We start from the raw sequence: 27,168 nt of genomic DNA on the forward strand, positions 1-27,168 counted from the left end.
ATTCCACAACACTTGCTGGTTAAGGGCCACAGAACAAGATTTGTGTTATGCCATTCCTATTCTCCCTTTACATTCACTCATTGTAATGCATGATATATTTCTTTCAGCACCACATTATTGTATATCTGCTGTGGCTTAGTGGTACTTCATGCACTCTTGTTCGACAGGGGTATTTAATTTTGCTGCTGAGCAGTACAAGGGCCCTGCCATAGAGTGACTAAGGCACTTTTAAGCAGTTGTAAGTGGGTTTGCGCAGATTTGCACAACGCTTAGTGATGCTTAGCTATGCGCACACATGCACACACTGGTGCAAACCCGCTAACTACTGCTTAAAAGTGCTTATTCTCGCTAACCCCGTGCTAATTTCTTTTAAAGAAATGAAAATGGGGAGATAGGAAAGTGGTGAAAATAGGGGGCACAAAGAGGGACACACAGTAGGTAAACAAGCTTGGAATGTGCAGGACGGGTCTAGGGAAGGTCCATAGCTGCCCATTTCTTTAATAGCAACAGCTGTGCATATGCAATGAATTTGGAGTGAAATTTGAAACCTTCCACCCCTGGGAGACGGGTGAGGACAACAAAGTATGTTGTACTGCCAATTCTAATTATCAGCTTACATGTTTGTCCAATGGACATGTGTGCGAAATGGGCAGCTATGTATGGGGCGTAATTTTTTTGTGGGTATAGATTGCCCTTTTTTTTTTTTTTCAGGTGAGAGTGGAAAGTGAGGTAGAAGAAGTAGGTATGTCCGGGGAGGTAGGTTGGGAAGGTAAACAGACAAGACAGACAAGACGCATACAGGGGCGGTGTATGACACATGGGGTGGGTGACACAATTGACTGCGTCGGATGTTTGGAAATCGCAAGCCCATGAGCCCACAGATGATAACAGTGGAACTGAGATCCCCAACCATGGGCAGTCACCACTGAACCTTCACAGCCCCGAGGGTGGCTGTGCTGGGGGCTGCGCAGGATGGGCAGGCTCACCCGTGAGATGCGCCACTCTCGCCTCAAGCTGGCGGAGGGGATCAGAGACTGAATGCTGGATCTCCCTACGCATCACAGCCCGGACCCTTTGAAGGGTTACAGGTGGCCCTTCTCCACCCACGCTTGCATGGGGGGATGAGCCCCATCCCCTGCAGCGCTTCCACCCAAAGGTGGCACAGGACCAACGGAGGAGGGGAGACCGGGCTGGGCACCAGACCTGCTGGTGCCAGGTGCACTCGCTGGCTGAGGAGGGACATGTGGGTCCGCTGGGACTGGCCTTCCCATACGTTCTGTGATTAGGTGTGTTTAATTACAACATAAGCAAAACAGCATTCCAGATTAGTTGTAACAGCATGCAATAATATTCCCATTAACCCAACACACCAAGGGTACAACAGTTGAACAGCAAGCATAACACATGCATATATTGAACCACAGTGGTTATTCCAACAGCATGCAGGGATGTTTGGTAGGAACAGGCCACCATGATTGTGGTGTTTAAACAGGGCACATGCATCAACATGAATGCAAATATTTATAGAACAATAGGACATATGTCCCAACAAATATTTAAGATTACACATACCCATCGAGGTGTGGAATTGCATGGTTTATGCACATACAGTAGGGTGTATACAAAACCTCGGTTAACATCTTATAATGACCTTTTAGTCTACACTACATTCCTAGTGACTGCAAGTGTATATCCCCTACCTTTATTATTACACTTGCCACCATACATTAGGTTGTGTACTGGGTTTGGCTAGTTCAATATATGCCTGCTTCTATTTGTACAGAACCCTGCATTTCTTGACACACACTCATATTTCTGGGGAAAAAATAACATGCTACACATGTGCCAGGTTTACTTATTCATGCCAGCCAGTAACTGCCTGTTGTGGACTGTATATATGTTTCACAGCTACTAGTACTTCCATCACCCACTTTAAATGGGACTGCACAACTCTGGGTTGCCAGCACCTTTTCAAATGGTACTGTTTGTATACTGCAAGGGTACAACAACATTTCAGACTCTGTGATACAGATACACTCTGGGTTTTAGACCTTTATTAATGATATTACACACTTTTCCACAGGCTCACTCCTTTATTTGTTTTAACGGTGTATATGGCAGACATGTTCAAGACATATTATACCTTTATTATTAGGTTAGAACAATCTTTTTTCAGGCTCACTCACTTATTTTATATGACAGTGCCTGCAGAGATATTATTCCAGACATATGTTATCTTTCTTAATGGGTTTCTACACTCTTTTTATGCCTCTCTTATGTTTTTATCTGACAGTACATGCAGAGGACTTATTCAGGCAATTGTATGGCTGTATTATTGGACTACAACACTTTCATGCCCTCTCCTGTATTTTATATAACAATACATGCAGAATTATCACTAACCTGCCTGGTGGCACAGCCTTTGCAGCCTATCAGCATAGGCTTGCTGATTCATAGCATGGTCACCTGCAGCTGTAAAGTAAATGAAGGGATATTGAGACATACCTATCCATTATACATACTCCATTATCAGTTCTTACATACTGCATTCCATGGCTACATACTCAGTTGTTGGGCATCCTGCATCCCATGGGCCTCCTGTATCCATTGGTTCAGGCGGTCCTGCTTTCATCTCTTCAGGTCTGCATGGTGGTGATGGACCTGCTCACCAGTCCGAGGAACGCCTGTGGCACTGGTGAGGTCACAAGCTAACCAGTTCTAAGCCTCTGCCTTGTACTCCGTCCCTTGGAACTGGCCCTGCAGGAGTCTTGACTCGTGATGGTGGACAAGGAGCCAAACCATGGGTTTGGACTCCTCGATGCCCCAACGTTGCACTTGGAAGCATGTTCCCTCTCCATCCCCAGACATTCTAACTGCAGATGTGAGCTACAGTCAGTTATGGTGTGTATTCCCGCCTGTGGGGCTTAAATATGCCACATTTCCTGCACTTTTTTGTGATTGGCCATTTTGTAAAATTCTCGGCTGACTGCAGACCTGCTTAGTAATGGTTAAACTACCATTTGTAAGTATATGAATGTTAATAGTGGCTCCGTCCCCTATGTTGTCATGGCTTAGTGGTTCTGCACTTTGCTTCTGATGCATAGAGTCCTGGGTTCGAACCTTGTCATTCAGTTTATTTTCATACTATCCAGACAGGCTAGGGGGCGTGGCTGCATTTAAGCAACTTTGCTCTACGTTCCTCCTCGGTGCCCTGGTTGGCGCGGTGCACACGTCCGCGCAAACACATTGCGCTAGGTAAAGCGCCATTGAACTATGGGCAACTCTATTGTGCTGGGTAAAGCGCTATTAAACTATGGGCAACTCTATTGCATTGGGTGAAGTACTATTAAACTATGGGCAACTCTATTGCACTGGGTGAAGCGCTGCTTAACTGCAGGCAATTTTATATCAGGATCCTTTAAAATATTTATTTTGTTCACCGATACATTGGCCATTTCACTGCTTTTTAGTAATGTTTCAACATATTTGTCAGGTATTATTTCATATACTGATTTAAAAAATAAATACAAAGGGGAGTGGTGGGACTCAAACCGTGAATGCCTTTTCTTTGTGCGAGCGCTCTATCATTACGCTACTGCTACTTGGTGTGATTTGCATAAACATTCTTTCTTATGCTCTTCCTTGTCAAAATTGCTAACTCTAGCTAAGCAATGGGCACACCCGCACACACACACGCAAATACAGGCAGCTATTTTGGGAATTTAAACAAATAAATGGAATGTTTTGTGTTTTAGAACTGTGATAGGGGTTTACAATATCAGGGAGTGTGATGTTGTGTGCAGGGACATTTGAGCGGACTCTCTCTTGTGTATCTGTTTTTTTACTTTTAAAACACTTGCATGGGCATGGACATTTAGACTGCTCGGCAGTCGGACACTCCCCCTGCTTTCTTACATGGTCCGTGTATATTCATGGCACGCTGATGTCATACCGTTCAACTGCAGCCTCCGAGTAAGACTTATTAAGTCTTACACGGAGGATTCATGAATCCGAGGGACTGTGATTAATATGTTCTAAACTCCTAAACAAAATGTCCATCTCTCTTTCATTCTGCCTTACTATAGCTTTCATAATTTCTGTTCCACATCTATCAAAAATTTGAATTACTTCTTTGTGGAACTCTGACCCTTCGTGCACTTTATTAGGGCATTTTCAAAAATGTGTTTAACATTAACGGATACAGTTTTAAGGAACAACTATTTTCATTATGAAGGATATTTTTTTCAGCAAATTAAGGGTATATCAATTGGGGCTAGATGTGCACCAACGTATGCCAACATTATTCTTTCTTATTGGGAGCAAAATTATATTTTTAATTCAGAATTTGAAAAGTGTTGGATTTTATATAAGCATTATTTGGACAATATTTGTTCATTCTGGATTGAAACTAAAGAAAAGTTCTTGGGATTTTTTAAAAATATTTCTATGACTACATATTTTTTTAAGCTTTACTTATAATATTAAATATGAATATATGGATTCACTTTATAACCACGAAATACTGAAATATCGAATTTCAGTATCTCAAGACTATAAAACCGAATCCACAAAACACAGACACAAAAAAGCAAGAAATTCACAACACCGAAAAAAACGCCCACACTATACCACACATACACCAAAACACCCACATCACAACATAAACAAACAAAACTACACACATACACAACTCATACACACATAAGCAGGGGGACAAGCCCCTCTGCACCCCCCATGTGGGGGGCTGTACCCCCACACCCCCCTACTTATATATACTAACTCCGAGATTGCACAAACACAAAACAAAAGCCAATTCACACATGCACATTCTCCGACCCCTCACACACACATCAAACACATCAGCACACTCACACACACTCTAACTCCCACTCAAAACCCTTAGAAAACACTTACCTGACATAACACCTACATCTACACATGGCACCATGCACCATCAAAACACAATCCCGGACATTACGCAGCGTAAGGTCATAACCTCGAATTCGACATATATTCGAGTTCACGATTATGACCTTTCTCTATTTTTAACATTTGGCTTTATAGTCTCGAGATACTGAAATTCAACATTTCAGTAATTCGAGGTTATAAAGCGTTTCCGAATATATACATTATTCTGATTTTACTATTCAGAAAGGCAAAGGTAAATTTAGGTCTACAGTCTATAGAAAGGAAACTTATTCTAATTCATACTTATTTTATACCAGAGTCCATCCTTTTTATCAAAAGAGGGGTGTGGTAAAAGGTCAGTTTGTAAGGGGTAGTAGAATGACCTCAGAGGATAGTGATTTCTTAACAGAATGATATTTTTTGATGAGTATATTTATTGAAAGGAGCTACCCTGATAGTTAATTAAAAGAAATACAAGATGAAGTTATGGAAGGTAGAAAAACTAGGTTTGCACCCATATTAGGAAAGGAAAGCATCTCCATAGGCCAAGGAAAGAAAGAAATGACCAACCATAATAATATTTATGAAGGAGCATTTGTAACTGATTATGATGGAGATACAGGTACAGTTAGGGAGATTATGCAAAGAGAATGGGCTAGGTTTGCCAGCATTTCTGATCTTGAAGTCATTTTTAGAAAAACCCAGAAGTTTATTTATAGAAGAGGTGCTAACATAAAAAACATGTTAGAAAACAATAAGTGTAGTAGAGTAATAAACAAAGGAGGAAAAGTAGGTACATACAAATGGGGGTGTTATTCACAGTGCTCATTTTTAAAAATGGTGAAAGTGTTAATTTAACTTGTAAAAAATGGATTAATAGTACTAGTTATGCAAATTGCAATACATGTGGGGTAATATACATAGCAATATGCAGCAAATGTTCTGCATTTTATATAGGAAAAACTGAAAGAAAGCTATAGGTCAGAATATATGAGCATGGCTATGATATAAAAAAACAAAAACCCAAATAATGCCCTATACAAGCACAGTATGTTGTGTCTACAGGGAACTATATTGGCAAATAATATTAGAAGCTACTAAATTCCCTGGATTTAATGTATTAAAACTTAGGACAGCTAAGCTGTGAAATCACTAGAATGGCCACAAAGATGGCAAACAAAGATAACAAAAAGGGAAAGAATAGTTAATGACAATAATTGATGTTTAATATAACAAAAATGATTTTAAATAAACCTCTAAGCTTCTTAGAAAGTCGCAAGACAAGATGATCAATTTCAACAATTGGCTTAAGTGTTGGTGTCATTCAAAGGGGATCCAATGCCTGTCAGCCTGGGATGACATGCTCGACAAGCCACGATGCTTCGCTAGGGACGGCTTGCACCTGTCACCGCTGGGCTTTCGGATATTGGCAAAGGCTCTTGCTACCCCCATAGTGCCTTTTTTAGGCAAGGCTCAAAAGACAAACCCACCTCTATAGGTTTCACAAGGGATAAGAAACTAAGAGTAATGCTACTCAATGCCAGAAGTCTAAACCTCAAGATGCCTTTTCGAAACTCTCCTTAGCATGGAGAACATCGATATCTGTGCAGTAACAGAAACCTGGTTCAAGGCTCCCAAGAGCACCCCAGCACTACCAGGTTATACCTCATGCCATGCTTTTTGGCCACAAAACTTGGACCAAACCACAAAAGGAGGGGGAGTATCAATATTCATCAAAAGATACCCACACCTCCAGGTTGGTGGCACAGCACGAAGCATCAGAGACTATCCATGTGCAACTAAGTGTGGGTAAAACTGCCTTCCAGTTTATAGCCTGCTACAGACCACCCTCCCAAACACAGGAACCCCACTCGGCCTTCCTGAGAATGCTGGAAAATATGAAGGTCTCTCCAAACACCATTATAGGTGACTTCAACTACCCAAACATAGACTGGGAGCATTACTTTAGCTCCAACACCCTAGCCCAAAGGTTCCTAGAATTTATAAGCTCAAATTTTATGGAACAACTTGTTACCGCTCCCACAAGAGGGGAAAACATACTGGACCTGATCATCACCAACATGGGGACACTATGCTCCAGACCAGAAGTGTATCCCTCACTGGTAAGATCAGACCATAAACTAATCTCACTGGATATTCACATCACCCCACCCCTGCCCAGAAAACCACAGTGAAAACTTCTCTAAAGCAAATTTCACACTCCTCAAAACCGGTGAAATCCTTCAAAGCCCGGGCCTGTGGAAAATATGGCCCCAGATAGAATCCTTTATAAAGCATTCTATGAACACCTTCAGGAATGCATGGAACATGCAATCCCAAATAAAATCAAGACCCAATCCTCCAAAGGCAGACGTCCTGTCTGGTGGACCCCAGCCATAAACAAACTATACAATAGAAGGAGGAAGCTACTACATGATAGAGCAAAATCCCAAAAAGGGAAGGCATCTCTGATCAGTATTAGCCAAAACTACGGCACTCATAAAATCGTCTAAGGCCAGCTTGAGAAAAATTGCACAGGACACTAAGGATAATCACAAGGCTTTCTTTAGTTATGTTAGGAACCTGTGTGGGAATTCCCAGATATGCTCAGAATTAGTCCAAAATGAAAAAAATACACCGAGCCCACAGACATTGCCAACATCCTAGCTGACAGGTTCAGTGCAAACTTCTCCCCCCGCTCCCCACCAAAAGGGCAAATATCTGTCCCAACAGAGTGCTGCCCCCCTGACTTCTCAGATGCTCAGGTAAGAGCTGCCCTCTCCAAAGCAAAAAACACAGCATCAATGGGACCAGTTGGTGTCCCAGGCTGCGTCCTACATGAACTCCAAGAAGAGCTAAACCCAAACATAAAACTACTGTTCAATCTTAGCCTTACTACAGGATATGTAGCCAAAGAGTGGCGTACAGCAACAGTGGTCCCTCTCCACAAAGGTGGTACCTCAACGGATCCTGGAAACTATCGCCCCATAAGCCTGACTAGCTTGGTCTGCAAAGCTATGGAAAGGATCATCATGGACCTCATAAATAAAGATATTGGGGACCTACAGACATTGGATCCTACCCAGTTTGGCTTTGTTAAGGGCAGATCCTGCCTCTTAAACCTGGTCGACTTCTTTGAAACAGTCACCAAGGCCATTGACGAGGGGAAGGTGGTCCACACAGCCTACCTGGACCTCGCAAAAGCCTTCGATACAATACCCCACTCGGGCATTATAGATAAGCTCACCAGCTTAAATATAAATCCCTATATCACTAGATGGGTTGCAAACTGGCTCAAGGACAGAACCCACATGGTTAGAATTGCTAGAGCCATGTCAGACTCCACCCAGTTACAAGTGGCATCCCACAAGGCTCAGTCCTGGGACCTCTCTTGTTCGGTATATATTTCTTGGCGGTACAGGCCAACATGGAAGGACTGTGGCTGACCAAGTTCGCAGATGACTGCAAACTGGGTGCCATAATCAACTCTCCAGCCGACACAAGCATCCTCCAAAAGGGCCTCATAGAAACAGACAACTGGTGCCAGAGCCATGGCCTCAAGCTAAACACCAAAAAGTATATAGTCATCCCCTTTGGCAAAACAAAGTGCACAAATTACCACATAGGTGGTAATCCATTAAGTACAGAAGAAGTCATTAGGGACCTGGGGACCCAAGTTGATAGCAATCTCTCATTTGACAACCACATGGCCAAAGTGGTTAGAAAACATTTTATATAGCCCACCTAATCATGAAGGATTCACATCTAGATCAGGGGAGGTCATCGTGCCTCTTTAACTCATCCCTCATCAGGCCCATAATTGAGTACAATGCCTTTAGGGATGTACCTTACCAGACACCTGCAGCAACTGGAAAGACCCCAAAAGTACCTCACCAAGAGGATCAAAGGGCTCAAACAGATGCCATATGCTGCCGTTAAAGAAACTCCAGCTCTACTCAGTGGCATACCTGCTCAGAGCGATCTGTGCCTGGCGTATAAAGCCATGTCCAACCGAATTAATGGACATGCTGCACCTCAGAAAATCAAATCCCATCGAGCTATGCTTTTCGAGACTTGAACCTCAGCACTGAAATAAATAGGACATGCTGGAGGGACAGATTCATAACCCAGAGGCTCCCTTCACTCTGGAATAAAATCCCAGTCCAGGTTAGGCAGAGTCCCACATTGACTCTCTTCAAGAGGAATCTTGATGAGTGGATGGGAGATCATAGGTTTACCCCGGATATCACTTCTGTGTCACTGTTAGACAGAGGCACAGTATACTAACCTCAAAAAAAGGCATAGCAAAATTAATTTAAATTGGGTGGCAAAAGCCAAACACACTGTGGCTAGGCTTATAAATGCCCTAGGGCAGATAGCCTAGTATGAACCTATGAACCTATGAACCTATGAACCTATAACAAGTTCAAAAATTAAAAACAAAATGACAAAATGTTTTGTCATTTTGATTTTAAAAAAAACTTTTAAATTATATTTATTTGGTTTAGGAGATGTTGAATAGATGGAAATAGTTTATGATGTTTTAAAATAGGATTTTATAATTTAGGGTGATTCATAATGAATATACATGTTTTTTTTTAAATCTTATAGGTGACAAAGAGATGTTAATTGAAACATTGGGACTGTATTTTAATCGGTCGTATTTTTATTGTTTTTGATATAAAAGGAGGTGCATGTAGAGGGTATGCATGCATCTGAAGAAGTCTGTAATTTGACGAAAATGCAGTGAAATGTTAAGTGTTGATTTGTGTGTATTTTTTATTGTTTTTATTGTGGTGTCTTATACTGCTGGTGGAAATAAAGGATTTAAAGCCAAACAGATCAGGTGTTGGCTTCTAAGGTACTCACTTTTTGATTTTCACTTTTGTTATATGTTAACATCATTGGGAGACTCCGTGATTGCGCACTGTCAGAAAAATATGTATTAACATATATGTGTAGTGCTTATTGTAAGCAGAAAAGGATTAACACATTTTTATTCTATATGCAGCATTAGTTCTGTTTGAGACTGCAAACATGTTTTTCTGAAATTGTGCTTTCTGACACTGCAAGATGCACTCTGACCTAGTTTGCTAGCACGGCAAAATATATGTTTATGCCTTTGGAAATGTACTGAGAAGCAGGTGATTATCTGCTAGGTCAGGAAATTAAATAAAGAATAATACTGTTTTCTGTAGATCCATTCATTATGGACAATAAGCTCTGTTCATGTTGATGAAAAAGTGCACAGTTACAAGAAAGTTAGATACTAGAAACAATAGACTGCTTCAGAGATCAGTACTTGCATTGTGCTTGAATTAGCCATAGTACCTTGACTTGTAACATAACATAGCAAGAAAGTTATAACTGACCGGTGGTCGTCAAGGCCATCCTGTTTACTGAAAAATCTTTTTTAAACTTTGTAGAGTCAGCTGAAAGTGTGAGAAAACTGTACTAAAGCAACATTATGAACTGGTGATCTGCTACGTCATTCGGAATGGGCAATGTCTTGAAAGAAAGGTATATTAATTGTGACACTGATTTTAGTCAGAAAAACTCTGTATCTGCATTTTTTGTCTCCTTGCGCAAGAATAAAGAAACCTGAACTGAACCTTATGCTGATTGGTCTTTGAAGTATTTTCTTTTAGCATTGTTTTTGATCCTTTGGAGCCAGAACACTCCATTTAGCCTTGGATCAGATGGGCCAGGTGGCATGAAACTGCGCAGGGAAGATACCACATCGGTTCTTCTTGTTTGAAAGACCTCCAACTGAATTGTCGTGCAAAAGAGGCCAGCCACTTTTCTGATCTACGACTGAAGGCGGGTTTCGTTCGAACAGTGAGTGACCAATCGTTGAGGCTCAGGTAGGGTGAAATCTACTTTTTTTCTGTTTTAGATCAGGGACTTGATTGTATTTGTTCTGTTGAGAATTTGTTAAAATTCAGGGACAGAAAGATTGGTATCTTGTCATAGATCAGTGAAGCAGAATAAGTAGGCAGGTAGTCTGAAGAGACTATAAATACTCGTGGTACCACGTTAAAAATAAGAAGGGTTACGTAACATTTAAAAGTTAGAACAAATGGGTAATACGTGCACAAAAAAACCCTGAAACCCACTGTTAACCGAAGATGCAAAATATATGCAATCACAACGTGCTGATAATGTTAGATACTATACAAAATGGGTTAACAAATGTGAATTTGATGGGAAACTAGAGAAATCCTCGCTTATCAAACTTATTAGACAGCTAAAAACTGATTCCAAAGGTCGGGTTAAAAAACAGCGCAAACTGGGAATTCCTCAGGCACACAGGTGGATTGAGGAAGTAAACCGAAGGGAACAAAAGAATAAAAATTCAAAAGCAATGTTTTTGGATAAAGAGGATAATAACTTAGTTATGGCATTGGCCCCTCCGCCCCCTCCAGTTCCCTTACCAGTTCCTTTACCAGAGTATGAAGCAAATGAACAAGCTGGCCCACCTCCACAATACTCAGCTATTTATACGAAACCAAAATTGTTTGTTAGAGATCCTGTCGAGACTAGGTCTCGAACACGTAATTTGAGAGAGGATATTGAATTATATCAAATAAATGGAAATTCACGAGCTATGAGTGAAGAAGAGATATGTCCACTCATAGAAGTATCAAATCCTCAGGCAGGACAAGAAGGGCAGGACCCAACTCTCCTAGTATACAGACCGTGGACACCGAAAGATATCCGGAAAGCCACAGAGGGAATTCCCCATCCAAAAGTTAATTTTAGAAAGTTCTTAGAAGACTTACAAGGCATGAGATTAAGTTATCACTTAAACGGACAGGAAGTAGAAAAAGTAGTCAGACAAATAGTTGGTCCAGATTGGCGCATGATCAGTGGCAACTGGAATCCCCGTGATGCTGCACTTAAGCCCCTCCCACATAGCAGCGCAGAATTAGACAACAGAGTGAAAGATCTAACAGACCGAATCTCTGAAAAATGGAAGCCTAGGGCAGACTGGACTTGCATTAATCAATGCATCCAACAAGAAGATGAAACTGTTGATAGATATTATGCCATATTGTTAGAATGTTTTAATAACCATTGTGGAATGCAGGTTCCTGAAGACCAGACACAAGATTCCCCATATGAGCAGCAGTTAAAGAATGCATTTTTAAAAGGCAGCATTGCACCCATAAGCAGTTTTATTACAAAACATATGGTAGACCATCGTACAAGCAGACTATAATCACTGCTTGAGTATGCTAGACATGCTGAAAGGCATTTTAATAACAAAAAGAAGAAGAAAGCCCAAGTATTTGCTGTAGAGGATGGAGAAGTTTATTTAGTACAGTCTGGAAAAAAGGGCAAAAGGAATGCCCAGGGAAACAAACAATCTGATCAGCGATCAGAGGACTTTGAAGGGAGAAAGAAGAGAGGTGAGTGTTTCAAATGCGGTAAAAAGGGACACCTGGCAAAGGATTGCAGGAAAAATAAGAAGGCAGCAATGGAGGATAAAAACGATGAGGGTGAGGACTGACTATATGAAAGTCAGGAATCACTAGATAGGAATAATAGAAAAGGGACAAATGAGAATGTGATACAAGGAGCAGAAAATGTGATAGAAGAAATAGAGGAAGTACAAGAAGCTACCAATAGTGAAGAAAATGAAATACTAGACTTAGCCTTATTGAGCTTAGAGCTCTATTTGGCAGACACAAAACCAGAAGTTACACTCCTGGTAGAGGGGAGGGAAGTCAAATTTTTGTGCGATTTAGGGGCATCACGAACCCTGGTACACCCCTCCAAACTACCAGAGAATTCAGAATCACATCATTTTATACTAGTAAAAGCAGATAATGGACAGCTGTATCAGGAGCCTCTCTCCCATAACATTACAATAACAGATCCTGCTTCAGGATTGACCCAGAAAAACAAAATTGTTGTTTCTGCAAAATGCCCAGTGAACCTTTTGGGCAGAGATCTTATGCAACTATTTTGCATAGCAGTAGTTCCAACTATGCAGGGTATGGAAACACAGCGACAAAGTAATACTTTTGCAGTGCAAACGGAAGGTGAGACATTTTATTGGTACAGCCAGGACTTGGTTACGACCGGCCCTGGAGCAATTACTGAAGAGTTAATGAATGTAGCTATCAGTAAGTTCCCCTCCCTTTGCATTGATATACAACACCTGTTGCACTGTACTCTGTATTATTGTAATACACCAGGACCTGACAAAGAATATGAACAAGAATTATTTAAAAATCGTGCAAACAGATTGGCACTGTGTAATCTGTACTGGGATATGAAAGGGAACAGTGTAGTTAGCTCACAGGTGGATTGAGGAAGTAAACTGAAGGGAACAAAAGAATAAAAATTCAAAAGCAATGTTTTTGGATAAAGAGGATAATAACTTAGTTATGGCATTGGCCACTCCGCCCCCAGGAGTTCTTTGCACTTTATAAATTGAATCATTTACCATGTTAGTTTAACTAAAGAGAAAGATTTGAAATGGGTAAACCTAGGAGAAAAAGTTACCAAATGGGAAAAGCAGACAGAATCAGAATTATCAGAACAGGGAGTACAAAGACAAAAATTGAACTGGATAACAGAAACACATCCAGCTGTACACTTGCAGTCCAGCAAGGACAGCTGAGAAACCCTCTTATTAGAAGAGGAAGAAAAAGCTTTATTAGACATACCAGAAACCCTGTGGTCAACAGGAAAATCAGACGTAGGACTTATTCACACAGAAGGACCAGTTACTATCATGCCAAAGTCAGCATTTAGACCACAAAAAAGACAGTACCCCTTAAGAAAAGATGCAGAGGCAGGTATTAAACCTATCATAGCAGCTTTACTTAATGATGGAATACTGGTGGAATCTCCTGATTCACCATGTAACACACCCTTATTCCCAGTTAAGAAAGCAAACAGAGAATGGCGTATGGTCCAAGATTTACAAGCTGTAAATGATGCAGTAATATCAAGAGTACATACGGTGCCAGATCCACTCACCTTGTTGAATGATTTAAAACCTCAACAGAAGTATTTTTCTGTGGTAGATATCAGCAATGCGTCCTTTTCAATGCCGATACACCCTGACAGCCAGTATTGGTTTGCATTTACATTTCAGGGGAAGCGGTACACATATTAGCAATTACCACAGGGATATTGTGAAAACCCAACAATATTCTCGCAAGAGATGGCAAGTAATTTAGCGGGATTTACCTTGCCGAAAGGTAGTCAAATTTTACTTTATGTTGATGACATCCTGCTGGCTGCCCCTACCCAACAAGATTGTAAGGAAGATACTGTAGCATTACTGAAATTTTTAGCTGCTGAAGGACACAAAGTAAGCAAAAATAAATTGCAGCTTTGGAGAAAACAAGTTAAATACCTTGGATATGTAATATCCAAAGATGGCAGAACATTAGACGATGACAGAAAAATAGCGATCTTACAAGCACCAAAACCTACAACCAAGAAGGAAATGATGTCCTTCCTGGGTACAACTAATTTTTGTCAGAGCTGGATCCCAAACTATGCTTTGGAATCTGCACCATTAACCAACTTGATTTTTAAGAAGCCTATGGCAGCACAAGATTTAATACAATGGACACCAGAAGCAGAATTAGCTTTCTGTAAACTGAAACGATAGCATCATCATTAGTTTTAGGATTACCGAACTATCATAAATGTTTTTTCCAAACTGTAGATTGCAAGCAAGGTTATATGACATCAGTGTTGACTCAACAGCATGGGGACGAGTAATGCCCCATTGCTTATTATTCATCACAACTGGACCCAGTGGCGCGGTCTCTACCCCACTGTGTACAAGCAGTAGTTGCAGCTGCAATGGCAGTGCAGGCTTCAGCCTCAGTAGTGTTATTCTACCCTATCACATTGAGAGTGCCTCATGCAGTCGCAATTATTTTACTGCAAGAAAAAGTAGCATATCTTTCCCCTGCTAGGCATCTTTCTTGTATGACTATATTGCTGAGCCAACCTCACATGACAATTGAACGATGTACAACTTTGAATCTGTCTACCTTGCTCCCAACTCCTGCGGATGGCACACCTCATAGCTGCCTGCAGGTAATTGAGCAAAAGACACTGCCTAGAAAATACCTCACGGATGTTCCCTTGGATGATGCCGAGGTGACATATTACATGGACAGCTCATGCAGAAAGAGTCCTACAGGACAGAACCTAACAGGTTATGCAGTAGTTTCTGACACTGAGATTGTAGAAGCAAAACCCTTACCACATAGCTTATCTGCACAAGCAGCAGAGTTGATTGCCTTGACATGGGCATGTACCTTAGCAAAGGGTAAAAGAGTAAACATTTTTACAGACAGCCAGTATGCTTTTTTCTACTGTACATGTTTTTGCACAGCAGTGGAAAAATCGAGGAATGGTGACATCTACTGGCAAACCGATTAATCATGCACACTTTATTTTAGATTTGTTAGAATCTATTCAGTTATCTCAGAAAGTAGCTATTTGTAAATGCATAGCTCACACTAAACAAGATAGGATTTCAAAAGGCAATGCGAGAGCTGACACAGCTGCAAAGCAAGCAGCCTCAGAAGCATTTCTTTTGAACAAGGAATTACAACCTTCTGAGATTTTAGACATAGAAATGTTGAAAACAATGCAAACACTTACTACACAAGCTGAGAAACAAAAGTGGGAAAGACGAGGAGCAATTCTCAAGAAAGGGCTGTACATCTCCAAAGAGGGAAAACTGATATTACCATCTAATTTATTTAGATATGCAGCTTTGTTGAGCCATGGGCAGTGCCATGTCTCAACAGGGGGGATGGTACAGTTAGTGAATCGGGTATTCACTATGTATGGATTTACAAACTACACTAAAAAATTTTGCCTGTCATGCCACACTTGTAATAAACATCATGCACAAGGGGCATTAAAGCCCAAGCAAGGGAGTTTCCCTACACCACCATATCCGTTTCATACTATCTGTATGGATTTCATAGAACTGAGCAAATGTGAAAATAAAAAGTACTGCCTTGTCATTGTGGATATGTTCTCCAAATGGGTGGAGGCCTTTCCGACTAGTAAACCAGATGCAGCCACTGTTGCAAAGACCCTAGTTAAAGAGATTTTTCCTAGATTTGGCATACCGGAAAGGATCTGCAGTGACAATGGTACACATTTCATTAACCAAACTATACAGCAGTTGGGCCGGTATTTTGGGATTTCTTTAAAACATCACTGTGCGTATCACCCTCAATCTGCAGGGTTAGGAGAGAGGCACAATGGAGTTTTAAAGAAGAAGCTTAAGAAACTTATGACTGATACGCAAAAAAACTGGGTGTACAGTCTGCCCCTGGCACTGTTGAGCATGAAAACTGTTCCGAATGCAAAAAGATTGACACCTTTTGAAAAGATTTTTTGGAGAGCTTATTATATACCTCAGTGGAAACCTCTCATGCCTGCAGACCAGGAAGCAGATTGGACACTTGCAGAGTACATGAGGAGTATGCTAAATAACAAACATCTTTTACAGTTTAATTCTGTTTCAAATAAAGACCAAACCAAACAATCCGAAGTGGCAGTAACCCCAGGCATGTGGGTCTGGGTGAAGATGATCAAAAAGAAGAGTTGGACAACACCAAAGTGGGAAGGTCCATATCAAGTACTGCTGAGCATGCCCACAGCAGTCAAGATTGCGGAACGTTCATCTTGGATTCACTTGACACACTGTAAATTAGTTAAAAACTTTGAACTTGATAAAAATCTTGCTAACACACAGCAGCAGTAGAATGACAAGACCCAGAGTAAATAGAAATGCTGAACGACTTCAGCAGTGTTGCATAATCATCTTGATAACTGTATTAGTGACAATGTTCTTTTTGCTGTGGCTCTTACTGTGGCCTTTCTTTTCTTTAGCCACACCAGCTAGACTGAACAAATGTGATTCAACACTCATAGACTGGCATCCGAACTTTAACACTTATCAAGCAATCAAACATGTGTATGCTGAGACTTTTAATATTTCGAATTGCTGGATTTGCACAGCTATACCAACAGCATACGGGGGATTATTAATGGCTGCTGTCCCCCTAGGGGTCAATGAGACCTAGGAAAATTAGATTTTTGAGACTACAAATGTTAAATCGAAAGACAAAATTGCATTGTTCTTACCTGTTACACAAAAAGGAATTGTGTGTTTCTATAAAAATGATACCATTCAGGTGGGTTGGAGCAAATGCCATGTGACTGTTTCTTACAAATGTTACCTTAAAGCCAATAATGCAGGAACAATTTGTGATGCAGATTATGACTCATACTTTGAGTCCTTGCATAAAACTGTTAGTGAAGTACAACATAATCCTGTTCTTTTAAAGCAACTGTCTATTATAGATAAGAAAATGTTTCATGCAGGGAAAGTGTATATCAATACTAAAGTAGAAAACTGTTATTTTGTGTGTGGGAAAAAGGCATACAAATGGTTGCCTGAGAATTGGTCCGGCAGTTGTTTTTTGGGTTACCTGGTCCCGGCCATATGACACACTGCAGTTTTGCCTCATGGGAGAATTTGAAATTTCAGAGACGTCGCAAAATACCTGAAAATCCAATCAAGAAACCTGAGAATCCGATGGGACAGATCAAAGCAGGCTGGTGAAACCATAACTCTGTGAAAGACAAAAGTAAACTAACACATATGGACTTGAGTGACACTATTATATCCTGGGCTGGCATAGCCCCTGCATATGGTGCAGTTAAATCAATTTGGGAACTGATGAAACTATCCAAACTTCTCGAGGTCATGAGCAATGCAACTTTTTCCACTCTCGAATTAATGACTGATGAACTGAACGCAATGAGAACTGTGGTACTTCAAAACCGCATGGCTCTCGACTTCACCCTAGCAGTGAGAGGTGGTATGTGCACTTTAATCAAAGACGAGTGCTGTTCTTATATTCCTGACAACAAACACGAGATTAGCGACCACTTGGAGGTGATTCAGCAAGTGTCTGACATGACCAGGCCAGGCCCAAACCCACTGACGGACTTTTTCCAGAAATTGTTTGGGGGGTGGGGTTCCATCCTAATGAACATACTAATTGCCATTTGTGTGGGATTACTCCTGTTAGGAGCATTAATGTGCTGTGGCATTCCCTGCATGAAAAGATTAATCAAAGATTTTATAGACATATCAGTTTCTGAGACTTTGTATCAAAGTACTGAAATTGAAGGACTGTTGAAAAATGAAACACTTTCATAAGTTTAAACTGAATGACTCTCTTAGCTACAAATCCTCAAAGGAAGAGGTTAGGAGAAGAAGCAAACTGTTTATGCTTTTGAAAATAGAATAAAAAGTATTAACAGGAGGGAAATGTCAGAAAAATATGTATTAACATATATGTGTAGTGCTTATTGTAAGCAGAAAAGGATTAACATGTTTTTATTCTATATGCAGCATTAGTTCTGTTTGAGACTGCAAACATGCTTTTATGAAATTGTGCTTTCTGACACTGCAAGATGCACTCTGACCTAGTTTGCTAGCACAGCAAAATACATGTTTATGCCTTTGGAAATGTACCGAGAAGCAGGTGATTGTCTGCTAGGTCAGGAAATTAAATAAAGAATAATACTGTTTTCTGCAGATCCATTCATTATGGACAATAAGCTCTGTTCATGTTGATGAAAAAGTGCACAGTTGCAATAAAGTTAGATACTAGAAACAATGGACTGCTTCAGAAATCTGTACTTGCATTGTGCTTGAATTAGCCATAGTACCTTGACTTGTAACATAACATAGAAAGAAAGTTATAACTGACCGGTGGTCGTCAAGGCCATCCTGTTTACTGAAAAATCTTTTTTAAACTTTGTAGAATCAGCTGAAAATGTGAGAAAACTGTAATAAAGCAACATTATGAACTGATGATCTGCTACGTCAGTCGTAGTGGGCAATGTCTTGAAAGAAAGGTATATTAATTGTGACACTTCCTGATTTTAGTCAGACAAACTCTGTATCTGCATTTTTTGTCTCCTTGCGTAAGAATAAAGAAACCTGAACTGAACCTTATGCTGCTTGGTCTTTGAAGTATTTTCCTTTAACACGCACAGATTGCAGTCATCAGTGAACTGGGTAAGACATACTGTAGGCTGTCTACTTTCGCCTTGATTTCCAAAAAATAGATTCCAAACAGTAGAGGGCCCAGCACAGATCCTTGTGGTATGCTACTGGTAAGTGGTCTAGTGGTAGAGTTGGAATCCCTGACTTTGACAGTATGCATTCTGTCACTGAGCCAGCTGGCTATCCATTTAGTGACATAAGGCTTATTCCCCAGCTCGTAGAGTCTCTCAATGATACCTGAATGGGGGATTGTTTCAAAAGCCTTGGCTAGGTCAAGATAGGAGGTATGTAATGTTTTGCCTTCATCCAGGGCTTTGGTGACATTCTTGAAGATGCATGATCTATTGAAGCCAAACTGAGCTGGGTCAAGAGTTTGAAGGTCATCTATGTCCTTATTCATAAGGTCCATAATTATTCTTTCTATGACCAGCACATAAGGTTGATTACCCTTAGGGGTCTTTAGCTCCCAGGGTTGGTTGATGGGCCCCCTTTGTGCAAGGGGATTGCTGTTGCAGTTGTCCTCTCTGATAGAACTAAGCCAGTGTTCAGGCTGTAGTTAAACTGAATGCCAAGTGGTTACACTAGGTCTTGTTTTAGATTGTTTACTAAGCAGCCTGGGACATTATCTGGTCCCATAGAGGCTATTGTTTTGGCCCTGGAGAGGGCAGATATGACCTGCTTTTTGGAGATACTAGGCAGAGGACTGGTGTCAGGTATACTCTGTGGTATGACTGGTAGAAACAGGGGGTGAAGCTTGCATCAAATTTGTCAGCTAGCAGATTGATAACTTCTTCAAGTTCAGTCTGAGTGGTACCATCCAGTACAAGTTCAGCACATAGCTGGGCATTCTCTTTTAGATTTCTGACATAGCTGAAGAATGCCTTCTGATTGTCCTAAATTAGTGATGCTAATTTAGCATCATAATTATCTTTAGTGGACTTTACAAGATATCTGATTTACTTGTTCAAGCTGTGGAGGGTATTTTTCCTCTGCTGAGTAAGTTTACTCTTATTCTTAGACATCAGTTTTTTCCTTTTGTTATATAACCATTTATACTTGACGTCCTCCAGGATGGCTTGTTTTTTCAGGAGGTCGTAGTTTTGATCCAGCCAGGTATAACCAAGCCAATCGAGTTGTCTAAGTGTTTCTACAGGCCATTTGCGTGCTCCTCTGCATAGGAGTCTTTGTTGATTGTGTTAGCAGGGGGTTTGAAAATTAAATTTAGATAACAAATGAAAGTTGGGTAACAGAAAATGCTGTGATCATTTGCAAGAATAGTTTAAAACTGAAATATAACTTAAACATAATCTGTGTTCCTATGCCCCAAATAAATCACAGAACATATAGCCAATAGTAGCCAGTGTTAGACTTAAAGCTGAAGAGGGGTGGGGACATAGTTGGCACTCTGGGGACTGAATTAACAGAAGCAGATAAACACAAAAGCCAGAAGAAGTAGCTGAACTGAACCCACTCAAAGTATTGCAGGCTGCAAATCACCACACAGATGTAGAATGCAGAATCCACTTTATTAACTTCAGACAAAAAATCCAAGGATGAGCACTTTCATCCAGAAAAATCTAGACTTCATCAGACTGGTTTTCGATCAAATGAGACTTTGACCAAATGAGTTTCTATCAAATAGTCTGTCGATCAAATGAAGGAGATCCATAAATATATATATATAATTGTGTGGAAGGCTTTCCCCAAAATGAGCATATCTGCCAAAAAGTAGCTGAAAGGATAGCTGGTGCTCTTTTGAAACCTCTTAGTTCACTTGTTGATTTTCTCTCCTTAGGGCTGACCGATCAGCAGTTAAAGGGGAAGTACAGGAGAGAACCATAGCTTTTGGAATCTGGCCAGTTGTAGTGTCTTTGGTAAGGCACAACCCATATAGCCTAAAGGCTACTGCAGGAACAGGAATGATGCACATGTGTATTTCTCTTTGCTCAACATTTTTTCCTTTGTCCTGTATTAGCCTATTTAACCAAACTGAAAAGATTAGGAGAGATGGAGCAGTTCTACGCATTTACTGGGTGAAAGGCAATGAGACTACTTTGAAGAAGCAGTTAACCCATCATAGTCCTTTTAATGGTATTGTATACCATTTTCCTGCATAGTTTTCAACTTTTGTGGATATCTAATCAGCAACAATAAATATACTCTGTCATTTCCAAACACACCATGGCACTAGTGTCAAAGAGAGGCATTTAAGCATGTTTTCTTGGCACACCACTGGAGACTAGAAGAATTTATTTATTTATGTATTTATGTAAGTATGTATGTATGTATTTCAAGTGTTATTTTCTTTTTACCATTGTGACAAGATTTCTTGCAGGGCTGAGCAGTTCAAAAGTGTAGGTATTGATTATTCAAGTATCAGAAGTACTGGTTACCTTTCATCCATGGTTCACCTACCTAACACCTTAATATCTCTGAAGAGTAGAAGCTGTGAATTTTTGTCATTCTTTTTGCTACTCTTAACAAGTCCTGGAATTCAAAAGCATAATGTTCATATTCAGCAAACTACAATCAATAGGCCAACATTCTGCAGACGCAATTCATAAACATGGCTCGCACTACTGTGCAACAGTGCTTAAAGGCATGTCTATTTTAGTGAATGGTACACAGAGGACTGCAATACATCATATGCACTATGACTATAGTTTCACTGTATTGCAGCTCTGACATTAAAGCACAATATAGCACTGCAAGAAATAAAACTGTTAGCCAGTTAAAGTGTCAGGGACATACCTTATTAGCTGGATGTTTCTGCTGTATTGTGCTCCACTGTTGTGAGCGACTGCAATTCCTACTGAAAAGATGTTTTTTAGGTAAGAGGCCAGAACAAACGAAATTCCCATCTTATGGTAAAGGAGGGGTATGGTAATCTGACAGATCCTGCTGGTTGGATCTCAGGGTATCACTGTGTGAAAGTGTATAAAAATATAGTTAGGGTAGCAGTCGTGCCTGTAGCACAGGGAACTCAATTGCTCATAGAAAGTTTGATAGCATGCAAAGGAAGGCTGTTTATGTGCAGATATGTTGCTCAGCTCTGGTAACTAACAACACATCAGCAAAAAAAGAGGGAATCTGTGTGGTCAGACATGCTTGTTAAGCCATTCACTGGTGCATCAGCACAACTCAAGATGACCAATGTTCAGTACCTGTACAACAATTAATTACTTCTGTTCTCTTCTTTGGCTGTGGAGCTTCTGCTTTGGATCCACAGTGTAGCCATTCTGTGGATTTGTGTATATAATGACTAAATTATGAAAAACATTAGGCATACTTAATTTTTTTATTTGCATCGCAATTTGGAATACTTGATATAACTCATAATGTGAATATACACTTCTAATTTCTAGGATATTTGACTAATAGATACACTACAGTAGTCCTTCTGAAAGTTATGCTGTAACACTTTTTCCAAATATTGAAATGAAAAATACTTAACATACAAGCTTGTGTTCCATGGTGTGCCATCTTCCCACTTCCACGTGTCTCCTTCCTGCTTTATACCAATCCAGTATGGATAATAGTAATATATTTTTTGATTAGATAAATAGTAACTCTTTCTAGTGACTTCTGTTATAAATATCTGAAAAAGAGAATAATTATATTGCATACATTTCCTTAAACGCTTATTTTACCTTTGGTATAAATATGTACCATGATATTAATGTGCCATATCTAACAATTAAAACATGTACACATTTAAATAGATCAATTTCTATGACAAACACACTTAAATTGGATTTTGCATGGCTAGATCTAGAAGATGACACCATTTAGACTGTGTACTTTTAAAATTTGTCAGGCAAAAATACATAGACCACATTCTAATATTTTGTAAAACCATGTAGAGGAAAGGCAGGTTACATTTTTCTCTGTGAAATGATAACCTTCCAGACTTTTTCCTTTAACAGTCTCATTTTGTTGGCTTCTGCCATTTTCACCCTGAAGTTGTTTTACTTATGAAGAAATGGCTCCTGAATATCTTCAAAGTATAAAAACAATAACTGAAAGAAATGTTCATAGTGGAAAGTGTTTTTCTTTGGTTAAAAGATAATAAAATGGGAACATTTCTTTATTTGGCAAGTTTGCGTCAGTGGTGCAAAATACAAAACCATCTACTGTGTGTTGGCAGTCATTCAAAACACAGGAAACATCTGATGCATTATGACTTATAAGCAAGTGGCATCATGCTCAAATTTGTCTGCCTTAAATTTTACATATTATTTGAGAAGATCTTGTGCTGCAAATTGACTATTTTGTCTGCACCTGTGTATGTGTACGCTTGTGAAAACAGCTTAAATGACTGAAGTCATTTTGCCACAGAAACACAAAAAGTCAAGCTCTTGATTGTGCAGTAGTTGTTTTTTGCCCAAGTTGGAGTGCACCCCCCCCCAAGTGTCCCTCAGCAACTTTTGACTCACATGTACCACCCAGTTGTATGCATCATTAGACTTTCTCCCCGGGATTCATGAAGCTCGGCACAAGGACAGCGTTAGCCTTGCACCGACCATGCTGCGTAGAGATGGTGCAGCAGCACCACATGCATATTAATGAAGACATGCTGCCACAATAGCCACATGCATAGGAAATGTGCACAAGTGCAGGGGGCGTGCCCAAGCGCTGCACGGAGGCGTGAACATGGCTGCATACACGCAACTTAAATGCTGACTAGTACAGCCTGCGTTCTAATAGTAATCACTCCTGTCAGTGTCCATGGATACTGAAATGTATGCAAAGCATACAAGACAGTTTTGCGAACACCAAAATAAAAAGTAAACACAAAGGCACGTAGCTGAATATTGATTCCCCATCCCTCGAAGAAATGACATTTAAAACCCCGTGCCCGTATTCCATTGTAGTGTCGATAGTTATACCAAGTGGAAGTGAAACGCATCGTGTTAGCACGCCGCCAACTGGTAAGCCTAGCCCAATGGTTAGGGTTACCACCTGTCTCACATTGTGAGAGACAGTCCCCCTCTAGGCAGTTGTGCCCATACCAAAACCATTATAAATGTCAAATGTCCTGTGATTGTAGGACATAATTATGTCCCATATTTTATGTACTAGTCCCATACAATACTTATTTCCGTATGTAAAATACCTAAATGTTACAAGAAACAGAATAAGCAAGTAAACGAAACCGAATAAGCAACTAAACTGCTACAACAATAACCTTACATTTAGGCATAAAACTAAAGTACTATCCTTTGTACTGACTGTGGGTATGTGTTGTCCTGCAAAATCTGATGTGTGTCCCGAAAATGTCCCATCTTGGTGATATGAAAAGGTGGCAACCCTACCAATGGTCAGAGCATTCACCCAATATCTGCCCATTCACGGTCCAAGTTGTCCTTGTCAGGATGGACCAAAGATGAATGGGTATTACCCGGGTCTACCTACCATGTAGCACTTGCTCCTACAGTACTTTTCATCTTGATATAGCACTTTTACTATAGATAGTACCCCACCAGCCTAAAACCCCTTTCTCGATCACCCACATCCCCCGGAGTCTTTTTTTAATTTTTTTTTGTCTATCCCTTCTAACATGTCGAGGGATCAGTTGCTAGTGTCCTCTCCTGCTCAGCTGGTGAACCTGGGAATATTGAGGCAATGTTACAATTGCCTCATGTACACAGACAACCCTCTCCTTCTCCCGCAAAACACAAATACATGCGAGAGATGCAACTATACAGCCAAACTGGAGGCTGAGCTCTCTCAACATAAGACTGGCAAGACCAGACAGGAGGAGAAGGGTACCACACACACCACACACCCAGTCTCACATAGTACTATCACAACTTCAAATCATACACATAAACACACAAAGACATACTCGGAGACTCTGATCAAAAATCTACCAAAACAGCAGAGGCCACCAAAGCAGACACCCAAACAACAACCACCTCAGGACACAACACATGCAACACATAGACCACACAGTCAGTGTGCCAAACAGTCACAGCCCTTAAGGCCAAACACAATGCCAGACACACTCATCATTGGTGACTCCATAGTCAGACACACTGACGTCCCGCTCACCAGATTGAGTAAGGAGAAGGTCACAGTAAGCTGCCTGTCGGGCGCTAGAATCCGCCACATAACGCAAGCACTCAGGTCTTTCAACAGCAGATACAAGTACAGTTCAGTCATTGTCCACGCTGGTGTAAACGACCTGAGATGTACCTCCTTGGACTACATGAAAAGAGACATTGAGGAGCTCTCTGATTATGTAGCCCAGGCAGGTATGACCCTGACCTTGAGCAGTATCCTACCTTCACCAAGAATGATGCCACAATACAAAGATAAGATGATCAGCTTTAATAATTGGCTTAAACTCTGGTGTCATTCAAAGGGGATCCAATGTCTGTCAGCCTGGGATGACATGATGGACAAGCCACGCTGCTTCGCAAGGGATGGCTTGCACCTGTCACCCCTGGGCTTCCGGATATTGGCAAAGGCTCTTGCCACCCCATAGTGCCTTTTTTTAGGCAAGGCTCAAATTCTAAACCTACCACCCTAGAACACAAAAAAGGAAAAAAAAAACTAAGGGTAATGCTGCTCAATGCCAGAAGTCTCAACCTCAAGATGCACGCACTCGAGGCCCTTCTCAGTATGGAGAACATTGATGTCTGTGCTGTGACTGAAACCTGGTTCAAGGCTCCTGAGAGCACCCCAGCACTATCAGGTTTTACCTCATACCATGCGTTCCGGCCCCAAAATCCGGACAACACCAAGAAAGGAGGGGGGTGTCCATATTCATCAAGGACACCCACACCTCAAGGTTGGTGGCAACGCACGATGCATCGAAGACCATCCAGGTGCAATTAACCATAGGCAAAACTGCTCTGCAATTTGTAGCATGTTACAGGCCACCATCTCAAACTCAGGAAACTCACATAGCTTTCCTGAAAACACTGGAGGGGATAAATGTATCTCCAAACACCATCATACTAGGTGACTTCAACTACCCTAATATAGACTGGGATCACTACTCAAGCCCAAACACTCTAGCCCAAGGGTTCCTGGAGTTCATAAACTCAAATGCCATGGAACAACTAGTCACCTTCCCCACAAGAGGTGAAAACATACTTGACCTTATCATCACGAACATGGGATCACAATGTTCAACACCGGAAGTATACTCCTCACTGGTGAGATCAGATCATAAACTAATCTCACTGGAGGTCCTCATCCCGCCCCCACATGAGATAAAAAAGACCACAATGAAGAACTTCTCAAAAGCCGACTTCACACTTCTAAAGACTAGTGTGGTCTCTTTTAAGGCCCCCGAGCCGGCGGTAAACATTACTCAAGCCACTGAATCACTTACAAATGCCTTCTACCAGCACCTACAGGACTGCATGGATCAGGCAATCCCAAACAAAACAAAGACCCTTTGCACCAAAGGCAAGCGTCCAGTCTGGTGGACCCCAGCCATAAACAAGCTCTACAACAAAAGGAGGAAGCTACTACAAGATAGAGCAAAATCCTTAAAAGGTAAGACACCTTTGATCATCATAAGTAAAAAACTAAGAGCTCTCATAAAATCATCCAAGGCAAATTTTGAGAGAAAAATCGCTAAGGACTCAAAAGGCAATCATACGGCCTTCTTTAGCTATGTTAGAAACCTGGGAGGAAACTCCCAGATATGCTCAGAATTAGTTCAAAATTATGTGAAAATTACTGAACCTACAGACATTGCCAATATACTGGCTGACAGGTTCAGTGCAAACTTCTCCCCCCCCCAAAAGGAGAGATATCTATACCAGAGGATTGTAGCCCCCCAAACATCTCTAACGCCCAGGTGAGAACTGCTCTCTCTAAGGCGAAAAACACAGCATCCATGGGACCGGATGTTGTCCCCGGCTGTGTGCTCCATGAACTCAACGAGGAATTAAACCCGCAGTTAGGACAGCTGTTTAATCTTAGCTTCACCTCAGGATACGTACCCAAGGAGTGGCCCACGGCAACTGTGGTCCCACTTCACAAAGGCGGTGCCTCCACCGACCCTGGAAATTACCGTTCCATCAGCTTGACAAGCCTGATCTGCAAAGCCATGGAGAGGATCATAATAGAACTCATAAATAAAGACATAGGGAACTTGCAGACTTTGGATCCAACCCAGTTTGGCTTTGTCAAAGGCAGATCATGCCTTT

At 40.9% G+C, this 27,168-nt stretch overlaps 1 protein-coding gene across 1 annotated transcript in view; it reads right to left on the reverse strand.

Moving 5' to 3' along the window:
• Nucleotides 1-27,168, reverse strand: part of LOC122807984 (C-type lectin domain family 1 member A-like) — a 369,777-nt gene that overhangs the window by 49,664 nt on the left and 292,945 nt on the right. Inside the window, exon 5 of the mRNA XM_044079006.1 lies at nucleotides 22,456-22,595. Coding sequence (XP_043934941.1) covers nucleotides 22,456-22,595 — 140 coding nt within the window. The remainder of the gene's footprint in view (nucleotides 1-22,455; nucleotides 22,596-27,168) is intronic.

The sequence above is a fragment of the Protopterus annectens genome, chromosome 8.part0, assembly GCF_019279795.1.
Source record: "Protopterus annectens isolate FY-2018-M chromosome 8.part0, PAN1.0, whole genome shotgun sequence".
Lineage (NCBI taxonomy): Eukaryota > Metazoa > Chordata > Ceratodontiformes > Protopteridae > Protopterus > Protopterus annectens.